Source organism: Schistocerca cancellata, chromosome 7 (assembly GCF_023864275.1).
Source record: "Schistocerca cancellata isolate TAMUIC-IGC-003103 chromosome 7, iqSchCanc2.1, whole genome shotgun sequence".
Classification (NCBI taxonomy): domain Eukaryota; kingdom Metazoa; phylum Arthropoda; class Insecta; order Orthoptera; family Acrididae; genus Schistocerca; species Schistocerca cancellata.
In genome coordinates, this window is record NC_064632.1 from 330,775,412 (window position 1) to 330,795,491 (window position 20,080).

General features: G+C 44.2%; 1 protein-coding gene across 3 annotated transcripts in view; it reads left to right on the forward strand.

Moving 5' to 3' along the window:
- Nucleotides 1–20,080, forward strand: part of LOC126092163 (sodium-coupled monocarboxylate transporter 1-like) — a 212,968-nt gene that overhangs the window by 49,707 nt on the left and 143,181 nt on the right. The window contains exon 2 of one of the 3 annotated variants that reach the window (XM_049907634.1): nt 10,174–10,442. The exons of 1 other annotated variant lie outside the window; for it this stretch is intronic. In XM_049907634.1, coding sequence (XP_049763591.1) covers nt 10,252–10,442 — 191 coding nt within the window. In that variant the 5' untranslated portion in view covers nt 10,174–10,251. The remainder of the gene's footprint in view (nt 1–10,173; nt 10,443–20,080) is intronic. One more of the 3 variants, XM_049907636.1, reaches the window with a different exon arrangement.

The following is a 20,080-nucleotide window of genomic DNA, read 5'->3' on the forward strand; positions in this document are numbered from 1 at the left end:
CTTGCACTTCCGTAGTCAGTGTTTTGTTATTTATATTAATCCATATTTTTCTCAGGTTTTGTTGGGATACTTCAGCTCCATTTTATTTTGGTTTTCGCGTGATTGTAACTTCACTAGTATATATTTACTTGTCCTTTTATTTTTGTCAGTTAAAATGCATGTCAAGTAGCTTAATTCTACAAAAAAATCCTTAATATGCTTTAGGTTGTAATTTATGTTGTGAACATCTACTGGCGGCTGCATGCTTCCGGGTTTAAGAAGGTCAAATAGAGCGGCAGTTATGCTGTTCGGCTGCGTCTCTATAAGTTTTAGCGTTCTTTTAATGAAAAGGGCAGTGTTTTTCCTCCGAAGGTCTGTCAGCCCTAGGCCTTCGTTTTCGGGTCTCGATGTAGTCGTTCCTACTGCTACTCTAAAAATATGGCCTTTCCAGACGTATCGACAGATTGTGCTCATTATAGATTTCACTATGTCTGGAGGTGTTGGTAAAATCTGAGAGACATATGCAGTTTTCGAAATAACTGCACAGTTTATTAGTTTAGTTCTTTGCTTGATATTTAAGTCTCTCGTTTCATGCAGTATTAAGCTGCCTCTGATTTTTCCTAACACCTGTTTCCAATTAGCAGCCGTTGTTCTTAATGGGCAACTGTAAAAAGTTATGCCCAAAGCAGTGTGACGGTCCACCTGTTTGCCTACGGTAGCTGCGCATTGTCCAGACCCTGTAAATTTATAAAGGAACTTTTCGTTTCATTTATACTCGCGCCAGTTACCCTGCTATAAAGCAATAACTTTTCCGTTAGCTGGCCACAGTCATAATCGCTCCTTACTAGAACTCCCACATCGTCAGCGTATGCATTTGTAACCGTCTTCAGCCCAGCTATTGTTATGCCTTCTAAGGTTGTCTTCAAAAGCCGTAAAAGGGGTTCAAGAGAAACCACATAAAACAACATGGACAGGGGATTTCCCTGAGGAACTCCACTAGATATCAATACTTCATTAGTATATTGTCATTGATCGAGATTTTGGTTCGTATGCCTCTGACGATGTTCATTAAAACCGCTAAGTTGCCTTCATTGAAACCCATGTGTTTCAAGGTTCGGAACAGATATCCATAGTTGACTCTGTCAAACACTTTAGCAAAATCAATGAAGGCCATGCTTCGATTCGCTGACGATGAGAAAATAGAAATAATGTCTCGATATTCACATACAGTCTTAAAAATGGTACGTCGAGGGAGACACGTCTGGTGGCACCCAATGACTTTTTCTAAAATCGGTCCCATTCGTTCTTTAATTACACGTGCAACTACCTTGTAATCTGAGTTCATTAGACTGATCGGCCTCATTTTAGTAAAATGGAAGTAGTACAGTTATACTTTCCTTGAAAGCAGCAGGAATTTCCACTCCCCTCAAGACGTCATTAACTACTTCCGTGAACTGGGAACCTATTAGGTGCCAAAATGTCCTATAAAACTCCACAGGCAGGCCGTCTGGGTCGGGAGACTTCCGTGAAGGTGAAGATTTGAGTGTATCAAAGGCCTCGTCATTCGTAATTTCTAACGTTAAACCTCTGTTCTCCTCCTCTGTAACAACTGCCTCTATTCCGGAGTTCTGTAAAAACTCTTGTATTGAGTTGTCGTCAGTAGCATTTCCAGTATATAATTGCTGAAAAAATCTATGTGCTTCATTTAAGATATCCCTTTGTTCTGTTAGGACTCTGTTATCTTCCGTTCTGAGGCTGGAAATAAAATTTCTTCTTCTGTTTTTTGTGTGTTGTATCAAGTGGTAGATGGAGGTGTTTTCTGCCTCCACCGTCGTTCTAGTGTGTGATTTGATTTGTAATCTCTCCAAATGTACCCTCTTTATATTTATCATTTTTGGCTTTAACGTTTTTAATATTGATAAAGACGTCTTGATACATTGGTTGGTCGTAAAGGTCTCTTAAGCAAGAGTAGAAAAACTTCATTGTGTGTCTTGACCACATTGCCCTTTCTTTGGCGTAACATATCAGGGCTGCTCTTATCTTTTTCTTAGCGGCCATAGTCCACCATTCAATAGTTGTTCTATATTTAGTTTTTTTTTTGTCATCAGTCTACTGACTGGTTTGATGCGGCCCGCCAGGAATTGCTTTCCTGTGCTAACCTCTTCATCTCATAGTAGCACTTGAAACCTACGTCCTCAATTATTTGCTTGACGTATTCCAATCTCTGTCCTCCTCTACAGTTTTTTCCCTCTACAGTTCCCTCTAGTACCATGGAAGTCATTCCCTCATGTCTTAGCAGATGTCCTATCATCCGGTCCCTTCTCCTTATCAGTGTTTTCCACATATTCCTTTCCTCTCCGATTCTGCCTAGAACCTCCTCATTCCTTACCTTATCAGTCCACCTAATTTTCAACATTCGTCTATAGCACCACATCTCAAATGCTTCGATTCTCTTCTGTTCCGGTTTTCCCACAGTCCATGTTTCACTACCGTACAATGCTGTACTCCAGACGTACATCCTCAGACATTTCTTCCTCAAATTAAGGCCGGTATTTGATATTAGTAGACTTCTCTTGGCCAGAAATGCCTTTTTTGCCACAGCGAGTCTGCTTTTGATGTCCTCCTTGCTCCGTCCGTCATTGGTTATTTTACTGCCTAGGTAGCAGAATTCCTTAACTTCATTGACTTCGTGACCATCAATCCTGATGTTAAGTTTCTCGCTGTTCTCATTTCTACTACTTCTCATTACCTTCGTCTTTCTCCGATTTACTCTCAAACCATATTGTGTACTCATTAGACTGTTCATTCCGTTCAGCAGATCATTTAATTCTTCTTCACTTTCACTCAGGATAGCAATGTCATCATCGAATCGTATCATTGATATCCTTTCTCCTTGTATTTTAATTCCACTCCTGAACCTTTCTTTTATTTCCATCATTGCTTCCTCGATGTACAGATTGAAGAGTAGGGGCGAAAGGCTACAGCCTTGTCTTACACCCTTCTTAATACGAGCACTTCGTTCTTGATCGTCCACTCTTATTATTCCTTCTTGTTCAAAATGTCCAAATGTGTGTGAAATCTTATGGGACTTAACTGCTAAGGTCAGCAGTCCCTAAGCTTACACACTACTTAACCTAAATTATCCTAAGGACTAACACACACACCCATGCCCGAGGGAGGACTCGAACCTCCGCCGGGATCAGCCGCACAGTCCATGACTGCAGCGCCCCAGACCGCTCGGCTAATCCCACGCGGCCATTCCTTCTTGGTTCTTGTACATATTGTATATGACCCGTCTCCGTCTCTCCCTATAGCTTACCCCTACTTTTTTCAGAATCTCGAACAGCTTGCACCATTTTATATTGTCGAACGCTTTTTTCCAGGCCGACAAATATTATGAAAGGTCTTGATTTTTCTTTAGCCTTGCTTCCATTATTAGCCGTAACGTCAGAATTGCCTCTCTCGTCCCTTTACTTTTCCTAAAGCCAAACTGATCGTTAACTAGCGCATTCTCAATTTTCTTTTCCATTCTTCTGTATATTATTCTTGTAAGCAGCTTCGATGCATGAGCTGTTAAGCTGATTGTGCGATAATTCTCGCACTTGTCAGCTCTTGCCGTCTTCGGAATTGTGTGGATGATGCTTTTCCGAAAGTCAAATGGTATATCGCCAGACTCATATATTCTACACACCAACGTGAATAGTCGTTTTGTTGCCACTTCCCCCAATGATTTTAGAAATTCTGATGGAATGTTCTATCCCATCTGCCTTATTTGACCTTAAGTTCTCCAAAGCTCTTTTAAATTCCGATTCTAATACTGGATCCCCTATCTCTTCTAAATCGACTCCTGTTTCTTCTTCTACCACATCAGACAAATCCTCACCCTCATAGAGGCTTTCATTGTATTCTTTCCACCTATCTGCTCTCTTCTCTGCATTTAACAGTGCAATTCCCGTTACACTCTTAATGTTACCACCGTTGCTTTTAATGTTACCAAAGGTTATTTTGACTTTCCTGTATTCTGAGTCTGTCCTTCCGACAATCATATCTTTTTCGATGTCTTCACATTTTTCCTGCAGCCATTTCGTCTTAGCTTCCCTGCACTTCCTATTTATTTCATTCCTCAGCGACTTGTATTTCTGTATTCCTGATTTTCCCGAAACATGTTTGTACTTCCTCCTTTCATCAATCAACTGAAGTATTTCTTCTGTTACCCATGGTTTCTTCGCAGCTACCTTCTTTGTACCTATGTTTTCCTTCCCAACTTCTGTGATGGCCCTTTTTAGAGATGTCCATTTCTCTTCAACTGTACTGCCTATTGCGCTGTTCCTTATTGCTGTATCTATAGCGTTAGAGAACTTCAAACGTATCTCGTCGTTCCTTAGTACTTCCGTATCCCACTTCTTTGCGTATTGATTCTTCCTGACTAATGTCTTGAACTTCAGCCTACTCTTCATCACTACTATATTGTGATCTGAGTCTATATCTGCTCCTGGGTACGCCAAACAATCCAGTATCTGATTTCGGAATCTCTGTCTGACCGTGATGTAATCTAATTGAATTCTTCCCGTATCTCACGGCCTTTTGCAAGTATACCTCCTCCTCTTGTGTTTCTTGAACAGGGTATTCGCTATTACTAGCTGAAACTCAATTAGTCTTTCTCCTCTTTCATTCCTTGTCCCAAGCCCATATTCTCCTGTAACCTTTTCTTCTACTCCTTCCCCTACAACTGCATTCCAGTCGCCCATGACTATTAGATTTTCGTCCCCCTTTACATACTGCATTACCCTTTCAATATCCTCATACACTTTCTCTATCTGTTCATCTTCAGCTTGCGACGTCGGCAAGTATACCTGAACTATCGTTGTCGGTGTTGGTCTGCTGTCGATTCTGATTAGAACAACCCGGTCACTGAACTGTTCACAGTAACACACACGCTGCCCTACCTTCCTATTCATAACGAACCCTACACCTGTTATACCATTTTCTGCTGCTGCTGATATTACCCGATACTCATCTGACCAGAAATCCTTGTCTTCCTTCCACTTCACTTCACTGACCCCTACTATATCTAGATTGAGCCTTTGCATTTCCCTTTTTCAGATTTTCTAGTTTCCCTGCCACTTTCAAGCTTCTGACATTCCATGTCCCGACTCGTAGAACGTTATCCTTTCGTAGATTATTCAATCTTTTTCTCGTGGTAACCTCCCCCTTGGCAATCCCCTCCCGGAGATCCGAATGGGGGACTATTCCGGAATCTTTTGCCAGTGGAGAGATCATCATGACACCTCTTCAAATACAGGCCACATGTCCTGAGGATACACGTTACGTGTCTTTAATGCAGTGGTTTCCATTGCCTTCTGTATCCTCATGTCGTTGATCATTGCTGATTCTTCCGCCTTTAGGGGCAATTTCCCACCCCTAGGACAAGAGAGTGCCCTGAACCTCTATCCTCTCCTCCGCCCTCTTTGACAAGGCCGTTGGCAGAACGAGGCTGACTTCTTATGCCGGAAGTCTTCGGCCGCCAATGCTGATTATTTATCAAAATTTAGGCAGTGGCGGGTATCGAACCCGGGACCGAAGACGTTTTGATTATGAATCAAAGACGCTACCCCTAGACCATGGGTACTTTCTATATTTACTACGCATCCTTAAAACAGACTGCCAAGTTTCTTGCATCTTTAAAGCTGTGATTTATCTTTCCTGCTTCAGTCCGAGAACCGAGGTATTAAATTTGCATGTACGCCGCCTGTCCGTTGCAGTTTGCCTTGAAAATGGCGGGGTGTTCTCCCGCCGAAATATCGGCGGTCGCTGAAAGTGTTACCTGGCTGAATTCCCGGAAGTTATTTGAAAGTTGTATACGCCAGGAGAAACTCAGGCCTCACATGCGTGGCATAGATTGAAAAGGGCTGGTTATGGACGACGTGATCCACCAACCAATCTGCGGGATCTACGCCGAATCGCCGTTGAGGAGTGGGACAATCTGGACCAACAGTACCTTGATGAGCTTGTGGATAGCATGCCACGACGAATTCAGGCTACTGGGTATTAGAGGTACCGGTGTGTAGAGTGTCTGGATCATTTCTGAAGGTCTCGCTGTATGGTGGTACGACATGTAATGTGTGGTTTCCATCAGCAATAAAAAGGGCGGAAATGATGATTATGTTGATCTCTATTCCAGTTTTCTGTACAGGTTCCGTAACTCCTGGAACTACATCTACATCTATATGGTTACTCTGAAATTCACACTTAAGTGCCTGGCAGAGGGTTCATCGAACCATTTTCATACTACCTCTTTACCATTCCACTCTCGAATGGGGCGTGGGAAAAAGGAAAACCTAAATCTTTCCGTTCGAGCTCTGATTTCTCTTATTTTATTATGATCATTCCTCCCTACGTAGATGCGCGTCAAAAAAACATTGTCCCATTCGGAAGAGAAAGTTGGTGATTGAAATTTCGTAAATAGATCTTGCCGCAAAGAAAACCGTCTTTGTTTCAGTGACTGCCACCCCAACTCGCGTATATCAGTGACACTCTCACCCCTATGGCGCGATAACATGAACGAGCTGCCCTTCTTTGCACTTACTTGATGTCTTCCGTCAATCCTACCTGGTTAGGATCCCATATCGCGCAGCAATATTCCAGCAGAGGACGGACAAGTGTAATGTAGACTCTCTCTTTCGTGGGTTTGTCGCATCTTCTAAGTGTTCTGCCAACAAAGCGCAGTCTTTGTTCCGCCTTCCCCACAACATTATCTATGTGGTCTTTCCAGAATTGACAGTCCTTAGATTTGTGCGATTTATCATATAACCAAAATTTATCGGATTTCCTTTAGTACCCATATGGATGACCTCGCACTTTTCTTTGTTTAGTGCTAATTGCCACTTTTCGCACCATACAGAAATTCTCTCTAGATCATTTTGTAATTGGAATTGATCGTCTGATGATTTTACTGGACGGTAAATTACAGCGTCATCTGCAAACAATGTAAGGGCGCTACTCATATTATCACCTAGATCATTTATGGAAATCAGGAACAGCAGAGGGCCTATGAATCTACCTTGCGGAACACCAGATATCACTTCTACTCGATGATTTATCGTCTATCACTTCGAAGTGTGACCTTTCTGAGAGGAAATCTCGAATCCAGTCACACAACTCAGACGATACTCCATATGTATGCAATCTGATTAATAGTCGCTTGTGAGGAACGGTATCAAAAAATTGTTCAAATGGCTCTGAGCACTATGGGACTTAACATCTGCGGTCATCAGTCCCCTAGAACTTAGAACTACTTAAACCTAACTAACCTAAGGACATCACACACATCCATGCCAGAGGCAGGATTCGAACCTGCTACCGTAGAGGTCGCGCGGTTCCAGACTGAAGCGCTTAGAACCGCTCGGCCACTCCGGCCGGCGAACGGTGTGAAAAACCTTCTGCAAATCTAGGAATATGGAATCGATCTGAGATCCCTTGTCGACAGCACTCATTACTTCTGGGAATAAAGAGCTAGCTGTGTTGCACAAGAACGATATTTTCTGAATCCGTGTTGCTTATGAATCAATAAGTCATTTTCTTCGAGGTGATTCGTAATGTTCGAGTACAGTATATGCTCCAAAATCCTACTGCAAATTGAGGTCAGTGATATGGGTCTGTAATTCAGTGGGTTACTCCTATTTCCTTTCTTGAATATTGGTGTGACTTGTGCTACTTACCAGCCTTTAGGAACATACCTTTCGTCAAGTGAACTGTTGTATATGATTGATAAGAAAGGCGCTATTGTGTCTGCATACTCTAAAAAAGTAACCTGATTGGTATACCATCTGGACCGGAAGACTTGCCTTTAAGTGATTTGTTTCGCAACACCTAAGGTATCTACTTTTATGTCACTCATACTAACAGCTGTTCTGGTTTCGAATACTGGAATATTTACTTCATCTTCTTTGGCGAAGGAATTACGAAAAACTGTATTTAGTAACTCCGCTTTAGTGGCACCATCATCAGTATCACTTTCATCGCTATCGCGCATTGACGGTATTGACTGTTTTTTGCCACTGGTGTACTTTACATACGACCAGAATCTCTTTGGTTTTTGTACTATATTTTGAGACAATGTTTCATTGTGGAAACTAAATTTCGAGCTTCCGTGAAACTTAGCTAGTCTTGGGGATTTTGTGTTGTTCTGAATTTTTCATGCGTTTTTTCGTTTCTTCTGCAACAGCGTTTTGACGTGTTTTGTGTACCATGGTGGATCAGTCTCGTCTCTTATTAACTTATCCGGTATGAAACTAACTATTGCTGTCGATACTGTATCTTTGAATTTGAGCCATTTCTGGTCTACACTTAACTGAGGTGATGCAGAACCTTTTTTGATGTGTGTATATGCTAGTTCCCTGTCGTAAGATTGAGGCTTAAAGAAATCTCGAGCGTAACTTTTTTTTTAAATATGTAATATGTTCTTCAAAAAGTCAAACATCAATACATAAGTAACGCCGGTGTGGTGTGAGGAACATTATGTGTTATACACTCCTGGAAATTGAAATAAGAACACCGTGAATTCATTGTCCCAGGAAGGGGAAACTTTATTGACACATTCCTGGGGTCAGATACATCACATGATCACACTGACAGAACCACAGGCACATAGACACAGGCAACAGAGCATGCACAATGTCGGCACTAGTACAGTGTATATCCACCTTTCGCAGCAATGCAGGCTGCTATTCTCCCATGGAGACGATCGTAGAGATGCTGGATGTAGTCCTGTGGAACGGCTTGCCATGCCATTTCCACCTGGCGCCTCAGTTGGACCAGCGTTCGTGCTGGACGTGCAGACCGCGTGAGACGACGCTTCATCCAGTCCCAAACATGCTCAATGGGGGACACATCCGGAGATCTTGCTGGCCAGGGTAGTTGACTTACACCTTCTAGAGCACGTTGGGTGGCACGGGATACATGCGGACGTGCATTGTCCTGTTGGAACAGCAAGTTCCCTTGCCGGTCTAGGAATGGTAGAACGATGGGTTCGATGACGGTTTGGATGTACCGTGCACTATTCAGTGTCCCCTCGACGATCACCAGTGGAGTACGGCCAGTGTAGGAGATCGCTCCCCACACCATGATGCCGGGTGTTGGCCCTGTGTGCCTCGGTCGTATGCAGTCCTGATTGTGGCGCTCACCTGCACGGCGCCAAACACGCATACGACCATCATTGGCACCAAGGCAGAAGCGACTCTCATCGCTGAAGACGACACGTCTCCATTCGTCCCTCCATTCACGCCTGTCGCGACACCACTGGAGGCGGGCTGCACGATGTTGGGGCGTGAGCGGAAGACGGCCTAACGGTGTGCGGGACCGTAGCCCAGCTTCATGGAGACGGTTGCGAATGGTCCTCGCCGATACCCCAGGAGAAACAGTGTCCCTAATTTGCTGGGAAGTGGCGGTGCGGTCCCCTACGGCACTGCGTAGGATCCTACGGTCTTGGCGTGCATCCGTGCGTCGCTGCGGTCCGGTCCCAGGTCGACGGGCACGTGCACCTTCCGCCGACCACTGGCGACATCATCGATGTACTGTGGAGACCTCACGCCCCACGTGTTGAGCAATTCGGCGGTACGTCCACCCGGCCTCCCGCATGCCCACTATACGCCCTCGCTCAAAGTCCGTCAACTGCACATACGGTTCACGTCCACGCTGTCGCGGCATGCTACCAGTGTTAAAGACTGCGATGGAGCTCCGTATGCCACGGCAAACTGGCTGACACTGACGGCGGCCATGCACAAATGCTGCGCAGCTAGCGCCATTCGACGGCCAACACCGCGGTTCCTGGTGTGTCCGCTGTGCCGTGCGTGTGATCATTGCTTGTACAGCCCTCTCGCAGTGTCCGGAGCAAGTATGGTGGGTCTGACACACCGGTGTCAATGCGTTCTGTTTTCCATTTCCAGGAGTGTATTTTAATGTATGACTTGAGCAACTCAACTCTTATATCACTGTACATCATTGACGATACGTTCTTCATGTAATTACCTTACCTTCTGATGAAGTCATTCTTAGAGGTGACGAAACCCGGTCAAGGTATATAGAAAACCTATGCAACCCGTTGGCAGATTTTTATATATTTTTCAAATTAGTGTATACGGTTGCTGCAAACGTCAGCCATGTTCAAAGTTGCACATGCGTAACGTTATTCCCAAGTCCTCCAGGCACCTCAGCCAGTGCGGCCCGTTTTCGACGCCAGCCCACGAATCAGAAGACGGAGCACAGCGGCCCAGGATGGACGCGGCGACGGGTTCGGCGCCGGTGCTGGGCGCGGCGGACTACGCGGTGTTCGGCGGCATGCTGCTGGTGAGCGCCGCCATCGGCGTCTACTACGGCTTCTTCGCCCGCTCCTCCGGCGCCGACGCCTACCTGGTGGGCGGCCGCTCCATGAGCACCGTCCCCGTGTCCCTGTCACTCATCGCCAGGTCAGTCCATTAGACGTCTCGTAGAAGCATTTCTGGTCGTGTATTTTGCCGCGCCACTTCAAAGTAAAGCCTCGAGCTTTCGACGATTACCTCCATCGTCTTCGTCAGAAGCAGTTGACTGTCAACACTGCTGCTGTGGCGGCCTTATGTAGCCCATAGACAGCTTCTCATTGGTTGGAAATTACGTAGTGCTCTCGTAGATGGTGTTGTAAGTAGGCTGTTTAGGTTTTTATATTGGTAACGTCACGTAGCGCTCTGTATGAAAATCACTGGCAGTGCTGTGTGCAGTCTGTGGCAGGTTGGCAATGTTGAAATATTCGCTATAGTAGTGTTGGGCATTTGGATGTGAACAGCGTGTAGCGTTGCGCAGTTGGAGGTGAGCCGCCAGCAGTGGTGGATGTGGGGAGAGAGATGGCGGAGTTTTGAGACCGGATGATCTGGACGTGTGTCCATCAGAGACAGTAAATTTGTAAGACTGGATGTCATGAACTGATATATATATTATGACTTTTGAACGCTATAGGCCGGCCGAAGTGGCGGCGCGGTTCTGGCGCTGCAGTCTGGAACCGCGAGACCGCTACGGTCGCAGGTTCGAATCCTGCCTCGGGCATGGATGTGTGTGATGTCCTTAGGTTAGTTAGGTTTAACTAGTTCTAAGTTCTAGGGGACTAATGACCTCAGCAGTTGAGTCCCATAGTGCTCAGAACCATTTGAACCATTTTTGAACACTATTAAGGTAAATACATTGTTTGTTCCCTATCAAAATCTTTCATTTGCTAACTATGCCTATCAGTAGTTAGTGCCTTCAATAGTTAGAATCTTTTATTTAGCTTATAGTATGTGCGTTCGCTGTATTGCAGTAGTTCGAGTAACGATTTGTGAGGTAAGTGATTCATGAAAGGTATAGGTCATTGTTAGTCAGGGCCATTCTTTTGTAGGGATTATTGAAAGTCAGATTGCGTTGCGTTAGAAATATTGTGTGTCAGTTTAGTGTTGATCAGCATAAGAAAAGAGCAAAATGTCTGAGTACATTCGGTTCTGCTCAGCTGTTTGAACATCAAATAACTTAAGGAGTTTACCAGCACAGTAATTCATTAATTTTCCAAAGGGGATGTTTCAGTGTCAACGTCTGCGGCGACAAGTAATAATGCAAATGTGTTTCACATGTCTGCAAGTCGTGTAATTGAGGCGGGACGTGGGGACCAGCCCAGTATTCACGTAATGGGATGTGGAAAACCACCTAAAAACAACATCCAGGCAGGCTGGCTGGCACACCAACCCTCGTCGCTAATCCGCTGGGCGGATTCGATCTGGGGCCGGCGCACCTACCCGAGTCCAGGAAGCAGCGCATTAGCGCTCTCAGCTACCCTGACAGGTCCTGGCAAGACGAGAATGTGGCAATATGAAAATGTGACGATTTTGTGCATGCGTTTTTATTGAGAACTGAAAGCCTACAATAAACAGGATACTTCAAGTGGTGAATAACGCCGACGACTTCGCCACTTTGAAAACAATCGGCGTCGTAGAAATTGCATTAAGTGAAATTTGAAGTTATACTGTTTGCTTGCTGTACATCGTTTCTAGAAGTCACATAATCAGTGCATACACGACTTCAAATTTCCTAACTGCCTTGATGATAATTTCGTAACAACACAATGCACGAAGTGATTCAGGCTATTCATTTCCTGGTGATTACATAAATGAGACAGCGTTTATACTTACAAAAATTTCTATTTGTCGTCTTTTTAACAAATAATTTGTAATGAAGTTGTAAGTTTTGGTGCACAAGCAGTCAGAGCATAGGATCGCGCCACTGGCGGTACGTCAGTTGGCAAAAAGGCGCCTACCAAATTATGGTAAAGGCCCAAAATTGTGACAGGTACTAGCAGATCCATATAGTCCCGTTGCTTGGTGTAGCCCTCCTAATGACGGGTATTTATACACTGAGAAAGTCATGCGATAGCAACACGCACATATCCTGACGTCAAAGTATTGCGTACACAAAATATGAAAGAACACTGTATTGACGGAGCTGTCATTTGTACTCAGGTGATTCATGTGAAAAGGTTTCCGACGTGATTAAGGGCGCACGACGGGAATTAACAGACTTTGAACGCGGAATGGTAGTTGGAGCTATACGCATGGGTCATAACGTTTCGGAAGTCGTTAGGGAATTCAATATTCCGATATCCATCGTGTCAAGAGTGTGTCGAAAATACGTACCAGGCATTTTCTTTCACCACGGACAACGCAGTGGCCAACGGGTTACACTTAATGACCGAGAGCAGCGGCGTTTGCGTAGTGTTTTCAGTACTAACGTAGAAGCAACACTGCGTGAAATAACCCCACAAATCAGTGTGAGACCAATGTATCCATTAGGACAGTGTGACGAAATTTGGCTTTAATGGGGCTGTGGCAGCAGACGAACTAGCCGAGTGCCATTGCTGACAGCACGACAATGCCTGCAGCGTCTCTCCTGGGCTCGTAACCAAATCGGCCGGACCATTTTTTTTTTTCTTGGTCATCAGTCTACTGACTGGTTTGATGCGGCCCGCCACGAATTCCTTTCCTGTGCTAACCTCTTCATCTCAGAGTAGCACTTGCAACCTACGTCCTCAATTATTTGCTTGACGTATTCCAATCTCTGTCTTCCTCTACAGTTTTTGCCCTCTACAGCTCCCTCTAGTATCATGGAAGTCATTCCCTCATGTCTTAGCAGATGTCCTATCATCCTGTCCCTTCTCCTTATCAGTGTTTTCCACATATTCCTTTCCTCTCCGATTCTGCGTAGAACCTCATTCCTTACCTTATCATTCCACCTAATTTTCAACATTCGTCTATAGCACCACATCTCAAATGCTTCGATTCTCTTCTGTTCCGGTTTTCCCACAGTCCATGTTTCACTACCATACAATGCTGTACTCCAGACGTACATCCTCAGAAATTTCTTCCTCAAATTAAGGCCGGTATTTGATATTAGTACACTTCTCTTGGCCAGAAGTGCCTTTTTTGCCATAGCGAGTATGCTTTGGATGTCCTCCTTGCTCCGTCAGTCACTGGTTATTTTACTGCCTTGGTAGCAGAATTCCTAAACTTCATTGACTTCATGACCATCAATCCTGATGTTAAGTTTCTCGCTGTTCTCATTTCTACTACTTCTCACTACCTTCGTCTTTCTCCGATTTACTCTCAAACCATACTGTGTACTCATTAGACTGTTCATTCCGTTCAGCAGATCATTTAATTGTTCTTCACTTTCACTCAGGATAGCAATGTCATCGGCGAATCGTATCATTGATATCCTTTCACCTTGTATTTTAATTCCACTCCTGAACCTTTCTTTTATTTCCATCATTGTTTTCTCGATGTACAGACTGAAGAGTAGGGGCGAAAGGCTACAGCCTTGTCTTACACCCTTCTTAATACGAACACTTCGTTCTTGATCGTCCACTCTTATTATTGCCTCTCGGTTGTTGTACATATTGTATATGACCCGTCTCTCCCTATAGCTTACCCCTACTTTTTTTCAGAATCTCGAACAGCTTGCACCATTTTATATTGTCGAACGCTTTTTCCAGGTCGACAAATCCTATGAAAGTGTCTCGATTTTTCTTTAGCCTTGCTTCCATTATTAGCCGTAACGTCAGAATTGCCTCTCTCGTCCCTTTACTTTTCCTAAAGCCAAACTGATCGTCACCTAGCGCATTCTCAATTTTCTTTTCCATTCTTCTGTATATTATTCTTGTAAGCAGCCTCGATGCATGAGCTGTTAAGCTGATTGTGCGATAATTCTCGCACTTGTCAGCTCTTGCCGTCTTCGGAATTGTGTGGATGATGCTTTTCCGAAAGTCAGATGGTATGTCGCCAGACTCATATATTCTACACACCAACGTGAATAGTCATTTTGTTGCCACTTCCCCTAATGATTTTAGAAATTCTGATGGAATGTTATCTATCCCTTCTGCCTTATTTGACCGTAAGTCCTCCAAAGCTCTTTTAAATTCCGGACCATAGACGGCTGGAAAACCGTGGCCTGATCAGGTGCGCCCGTACTTTAGTTCATAAAAGCTGATGGCAAGATCAGAGTGCGGCTCTAGCTCCACGAAGCCACGCTCCCAAGTTGTCAACAAAGTACTGTGTGAACTGGTGGCGGACTGGATCCTCCGGTCCAGCTGGGCCGATCATTGACTGCTTGGAGACCATTTGCAGCCGTTTATGGACCTCATCTTCTCAAACAACGATGGAATTATTATCGGTGACAATGCGCCACTTCACCAGGCCACTACTGTTGTTCGCGATTGGTCTGGACAATTCGAGCGAATGATTTAGCCATATGAATCCCATCGAACATTTATGGGACATTATAGAGAGAGACCAGTTCGTGAACAAAATTCTGCGCCGGCAACACTTTCGCAATTATGGACGCTTTTAGAGGCAGCTTCGCTCAGTATTTCTGCAAGGGTTCAAAAATGGTTCAAATGGCTCTGAGTACTACGAGACTCAACTGCTGTGGTCATCAGTCCCCTAGAACTTAGAACTAATTAAACCTAACTAACCTAAGGACATCACACACATCCATGCCCGAGGCAGGATTCGAACCTGCGACCGGAGCAGCAGTGCGGCTCCGGACTGGAGCGCCTAGAACCGCACGACCACCGCGGCCGGCTTTCTGCAAGAAACTTCCAACGATTTGTTGAGTCCATGCCAGATCGAGCTGCTGCACTACGCCTTGCAAAGCATAGGTCCGACACGATATTAGGAGGCATCCCATGACTCCTGTCACCTCAGTGTTTACAGGTGATGTGCTCATTTGTTATGGTGATGTACCGCTTCTAAGCATATATGCTATGGGAATTCCGTCGCTCGGAAGTAATAAAACGGGTCATCCAGTCCCAGAACAGACAAATCGCTGTGCTGCGCCGTTGGTATGGCGATGCTCGACCTGTTTCAGTTCGCGGTGCATAAACAGGTCAGTTTCCGTAACTGCCATGACGGTGTTTCTGCTCCAACCTGCGTAACACTTCTCACAACTGCTGAGGCAGAGCTGTTATTTTCACAGTAGTGCCAAAATAGTGGTGGATGCTCTGCAGGTGGCACACGGAGCCATAATTTCGTAGTCGCCTTTTTGCAACTGACGTACGACCAGCGGAGCGAAGCTATGCTCTGACTGCTTGTGCACCAAAAATTACAACTTCATTACAAATTATTTGTTAAAAAGACGGCAAATAGAAATTTTTGTAAGTATAAACGGTCTCTCATTTATATATTCACCAGGAAATGAACAGCCTAAATCAAAAAATGGTTCAAATGGCTCTGAGCACTATGTGACTTAATATCTGAGGTCATCAGTCCCCTAGAACTTAGAACTACGTAAACCTGACTAACCTAAGGACATCACAAACACCCATGCCCGAGGCATGATTCGAACCTGCGACTGCAGCGGTCGCACGGTTCCAGACTGTAGCGCCTAGAACCGCTCGGCCACTCCGGCCGGCAGCCTAAATCACTTCGTGCATTGTGTTGTTACGAAAGAAGGCTTGCTGAAATTTTCGTGTTGGCAGTTAGGAAATTTCAAGTCGTGTCGGCGTTGATTATGTGACTTGTAAAAACGATGTACACCAAGCGAACAGTATAACTTCAAATTTCACTTAATGCAATTTCTAAGATCACCACTTGAAGAGGGAGGTTATTAGTGTTTAACGTCCCGTCGACAACGAGGTCAATAGAGACGGAGCGTAAGCTCGGGTGAGGGAAGGATGGGGAAGGAAATCGGCCGTGCCCTTTCAAAGGAACCATCCCGGCATTTGCCTGAAGTGATTTAGGGAAATCACGGAAAACCTAAATCAGGATGGCCGGAGACGGGATTGAACCGTCGTCCTCCCGAATGCGAGTCCAGTGTGCTAACCACTGCGCCACCTCGCTCGGTCCCCACTTGAAGAACCCTGTTTATTGCAGGCTTTTAGTTCTGAATAAAAACGCCTGAAACTTAGACGGTACAGCGTCTTGCACAAAACCGTCATATTTTTAGATTGCCACATTCTCGTCTTGCCAGGAAGCGCTAGGGTAGCTGAGAGCGATAACGCGCTGTTTCCTGGACTCGGGTAGGCGCGCTGGCCCCGGATCGAATTCTCCCAGCGGATTAACGACGAGGGCTAGTGTGCTGGCCAGCCTCGATGTGGTTTTTAGGCGGTTTTCCACATCCCACTAGGTGAAGACCGGGCTGGTCCCCACGTCCTGCCTCAGTTACACGACTCACAGACATTTGAAACACATTCGCACTATTACATGATTTACACTAGACGCTTGGGTTCACTGTTTCCGTCCCAGGGGTTATGGGGTGGTGGCATTAAGGGCATCCATGCCAAATCGGTACTTACAAAGCAGAACCCGCAAGTCGTGATAAATGCTTGAAAAGAGATTCTCGTCTTACCAGGACAGTTTAGCTTTGCTCTGTTTTTCTTTGTAAGCACCTAATGCACTCGCCTCTGCTAAAAACACAGCTGTGATTTCTGAAAACTGCTGTATCGGCAGCGACGGATTATTTCTATAAACTTTTGAAGGCACTAAGCAAAATGTGCCGCTCACCTATTTTTAACCTTCAGCGCCTATGATTCACTGCAGAACTCTAAGAACTTCAGATGTTTTCACAGTGCACGCAAATGAAAATACCACAAGAGCACAACTCGCGGGACAGAGAAATCGACTGTCCGTTGAGGCTTGAAACAAGCACTACACGACTTAAACATTTAACATGCTGGCCGAGAAAATACCGAAGACTTCGAATGTCATATTGTGCCTGATTACATCATTCATACTAGAATCATTACCATTAAACCTGTTTATTTCTGCTTATAGGTGTTAAATAACTTTTTTTTTTGTTTATTGCGACTACGGCTTCGAACATTACTTTTTCAGGCAACTGAAAACATACAACAAATTAGTTCATGTGATAGTTCGCAAAAACAAGCGTTTATTGTGTGAGAAATGCAAAAAATTGCACGCCAGCACTACTTGTCTCAACCGCAAATACCCACAACTTCTTACATTCATATATCATAAGATATTCGAATAATCACCAGCGGCAGCATGGATATATGTATTTGAGACTGAAGTATAGCTTACACACAGATTTTGTATTTTATATGTAACAAACGCTAATTTTTGTGAACTGACATATGGGCTGATTTGTGGTATGCTCCCAGTTGCCTAAAGATGAGTATTAATATTCAAAATTGCAAATAAATGAGAAATAATTATGCAGATAAAAATAAATTTTTAATTCGACACGTTTTTAAATCGGACTAAAATGTATATAATATTTGCCCCTGGCCCTATAAAGATTCCAAACCCGAACAGATACTCCAGAGAAACAGACGCGCGAGTAGGTCACATCCTAACTTTATCTATTCCATGTGCACGTCTCACATTATAAATATTAGAAGTATTGTCAGATCTATAAAAAAAATTGCAAGCACAAATTTTCAGTGATATATTTATGGCTTTAGGAACCTGTATGGGGCTAAGAGAAATTTAGTTCATTCCAAAACATTTCATGTTAAAAAAATTATTTATAAATAGTTATTTTCTGCTTTTTAGTCTTATTTATGTCTAATTTCTCAAACGATTTCAAATATTTTAATGAGATTATATTTTTATTTCAATAATTATATACATGAACACTACCTTTTTACGTAGACTTGCGCCTGTGTCCGCGTATTCACATATATTGCTCGCATCTCCTCCTCCCCTTCTCTGCATTCATATCTTCTCTCCCCTCCCCCTGTCTGCTCAGCTGTCTCCATCCACTCACATACTACCTGGAACAAACTCCAGTTCTGTCTGAACAGCCCACTGATCCTGCAGAACAGCTAAGATGTCTGACATTAACGAACTTTCTCTCACCCCTAACCCCTCATAACAGATCGACAAGAAAGCAAGATAATATTCCATTGTCATCTACTTTTGAGCTGTGTTTAAAATTTCAAGTCTCTAGCTCATCAGGAAATTAGTTTAAAATCAACATTTGTGGATTGGAAATTTGCAGTATGTTCCTATCGGACCAAATTGCTGAAGCCATCGGTCTATAGGCTTACAGACTACTTAATCTAACTTACGCTAAGGACCACACATACCCATACCCGAGGGAGGACTCGTACCTCCGAGGGAGCAGCCGCGCGAACCGTGGCACGGCGTCCTAGACCGAGCGGCTCCCCAGCACAGCCTCTACTTTTATACCAAACGGACAAACAAGAGTCAATAGTTAATAAATTAGCCGGCCGGTGTGGCCGAACGGTTAGAGAGGCTTCAGTCTGGAATCGCGCGACGCTACGGTCGCTGGTTCGAATCCTGCCTCGGGCATGGATGTGTGTGATGTCCTTAGGTTAGTTAGGTTTAAGTAGTTCTAAGTTTTAGGGGACTGATGACCTCAGACGTTACGTCCCATAGTGCTCAGAGCCATTTGAACCATTTTGTTAATAAATTATTTGACGTCCATGAGCGGAAAAAAAACAAGTTTATTAATTACATGAAGGCTGTCGACCGATTCGCATCGAATCAACGAAAGAACTGATGCATAACTATGGCCTATCTCTAGTTGCATCACGGCATGTGGAATAGATGTACAATGCCTGACAACCAATGACTGTTCGTGCTGAGCAGGCGGCGTTTGTTTACATTAGGGTTAAACTTAAGATTAATATGTCCTCAGTATCAGGAACACAACTTGGAATAACATCATCAGCTTCAGAAGACTGACATATCTGCTGAAGATATACTAAGGGTTATCATTGTCCCCTGGCGCACTCGTTATGCAGATCTTCCTCCTTCCCCCGTATTCTTAGGTGGTGCTGTCTCTTTGAATTTCCTTTCCCCGGAACTCACTATATCGGAAAACATCTATCTTGTACACCTATAAATTCTTTTTACACCTGATACTGTCAGTATAGTTACTATTGGCTTTGTTATTGTTGTTACTATTAACGCTATTGGTGGCAGCATCTGCAGTAGTACAAGTGCAACCAGCATTAGCTTTATACGAACTACATGAATGCGTGATGTCTGTTCTTCCGGACATCTCAAAATAGCAAGCATAGAGGGCATGGACGGGGACTGTGGATAGTTGGCGCTATGTGGGAACGTGGGTCGGCCGAGACAGTCCGCGCAACTGCGATAAACACTGTGCCTCGATGAAGCAGTGGTTAACTCAGCTAACTATTAAACAGGAGACTAGGCACGAATCTCGATCCGGCACACAATTTTACTCCTCGTCGCTAATTCTGCATATAATCCCGATGCAGCTGATGTCAGCAGTCCCTTCCTTTCTCCCTATCCATCCTCAATTTACACAGCATTAACTTTATTAATACATCGACAGTGTTATTTTCTCTCTTTGCCACTTCAATCACTCAAATGACTTTAATTCTATTTGTCATATTAAACTTGCTATTTCTTCGTAAGTTTGATGTAAAACGGTACTGTATGTGTCAGTCCCTGTACGGTGGGTCGGGCTTTAATTTCTCGTTTCTTTTCGTCGTTGTCACTGTGCAGGCTGAAAATTAAAACTCACCTACCTCAGAACGGCGTCTGCTCAATGTCCCTTCACTCGGCAACGTAGATACTTACAAGTTGATGTAAAAGCC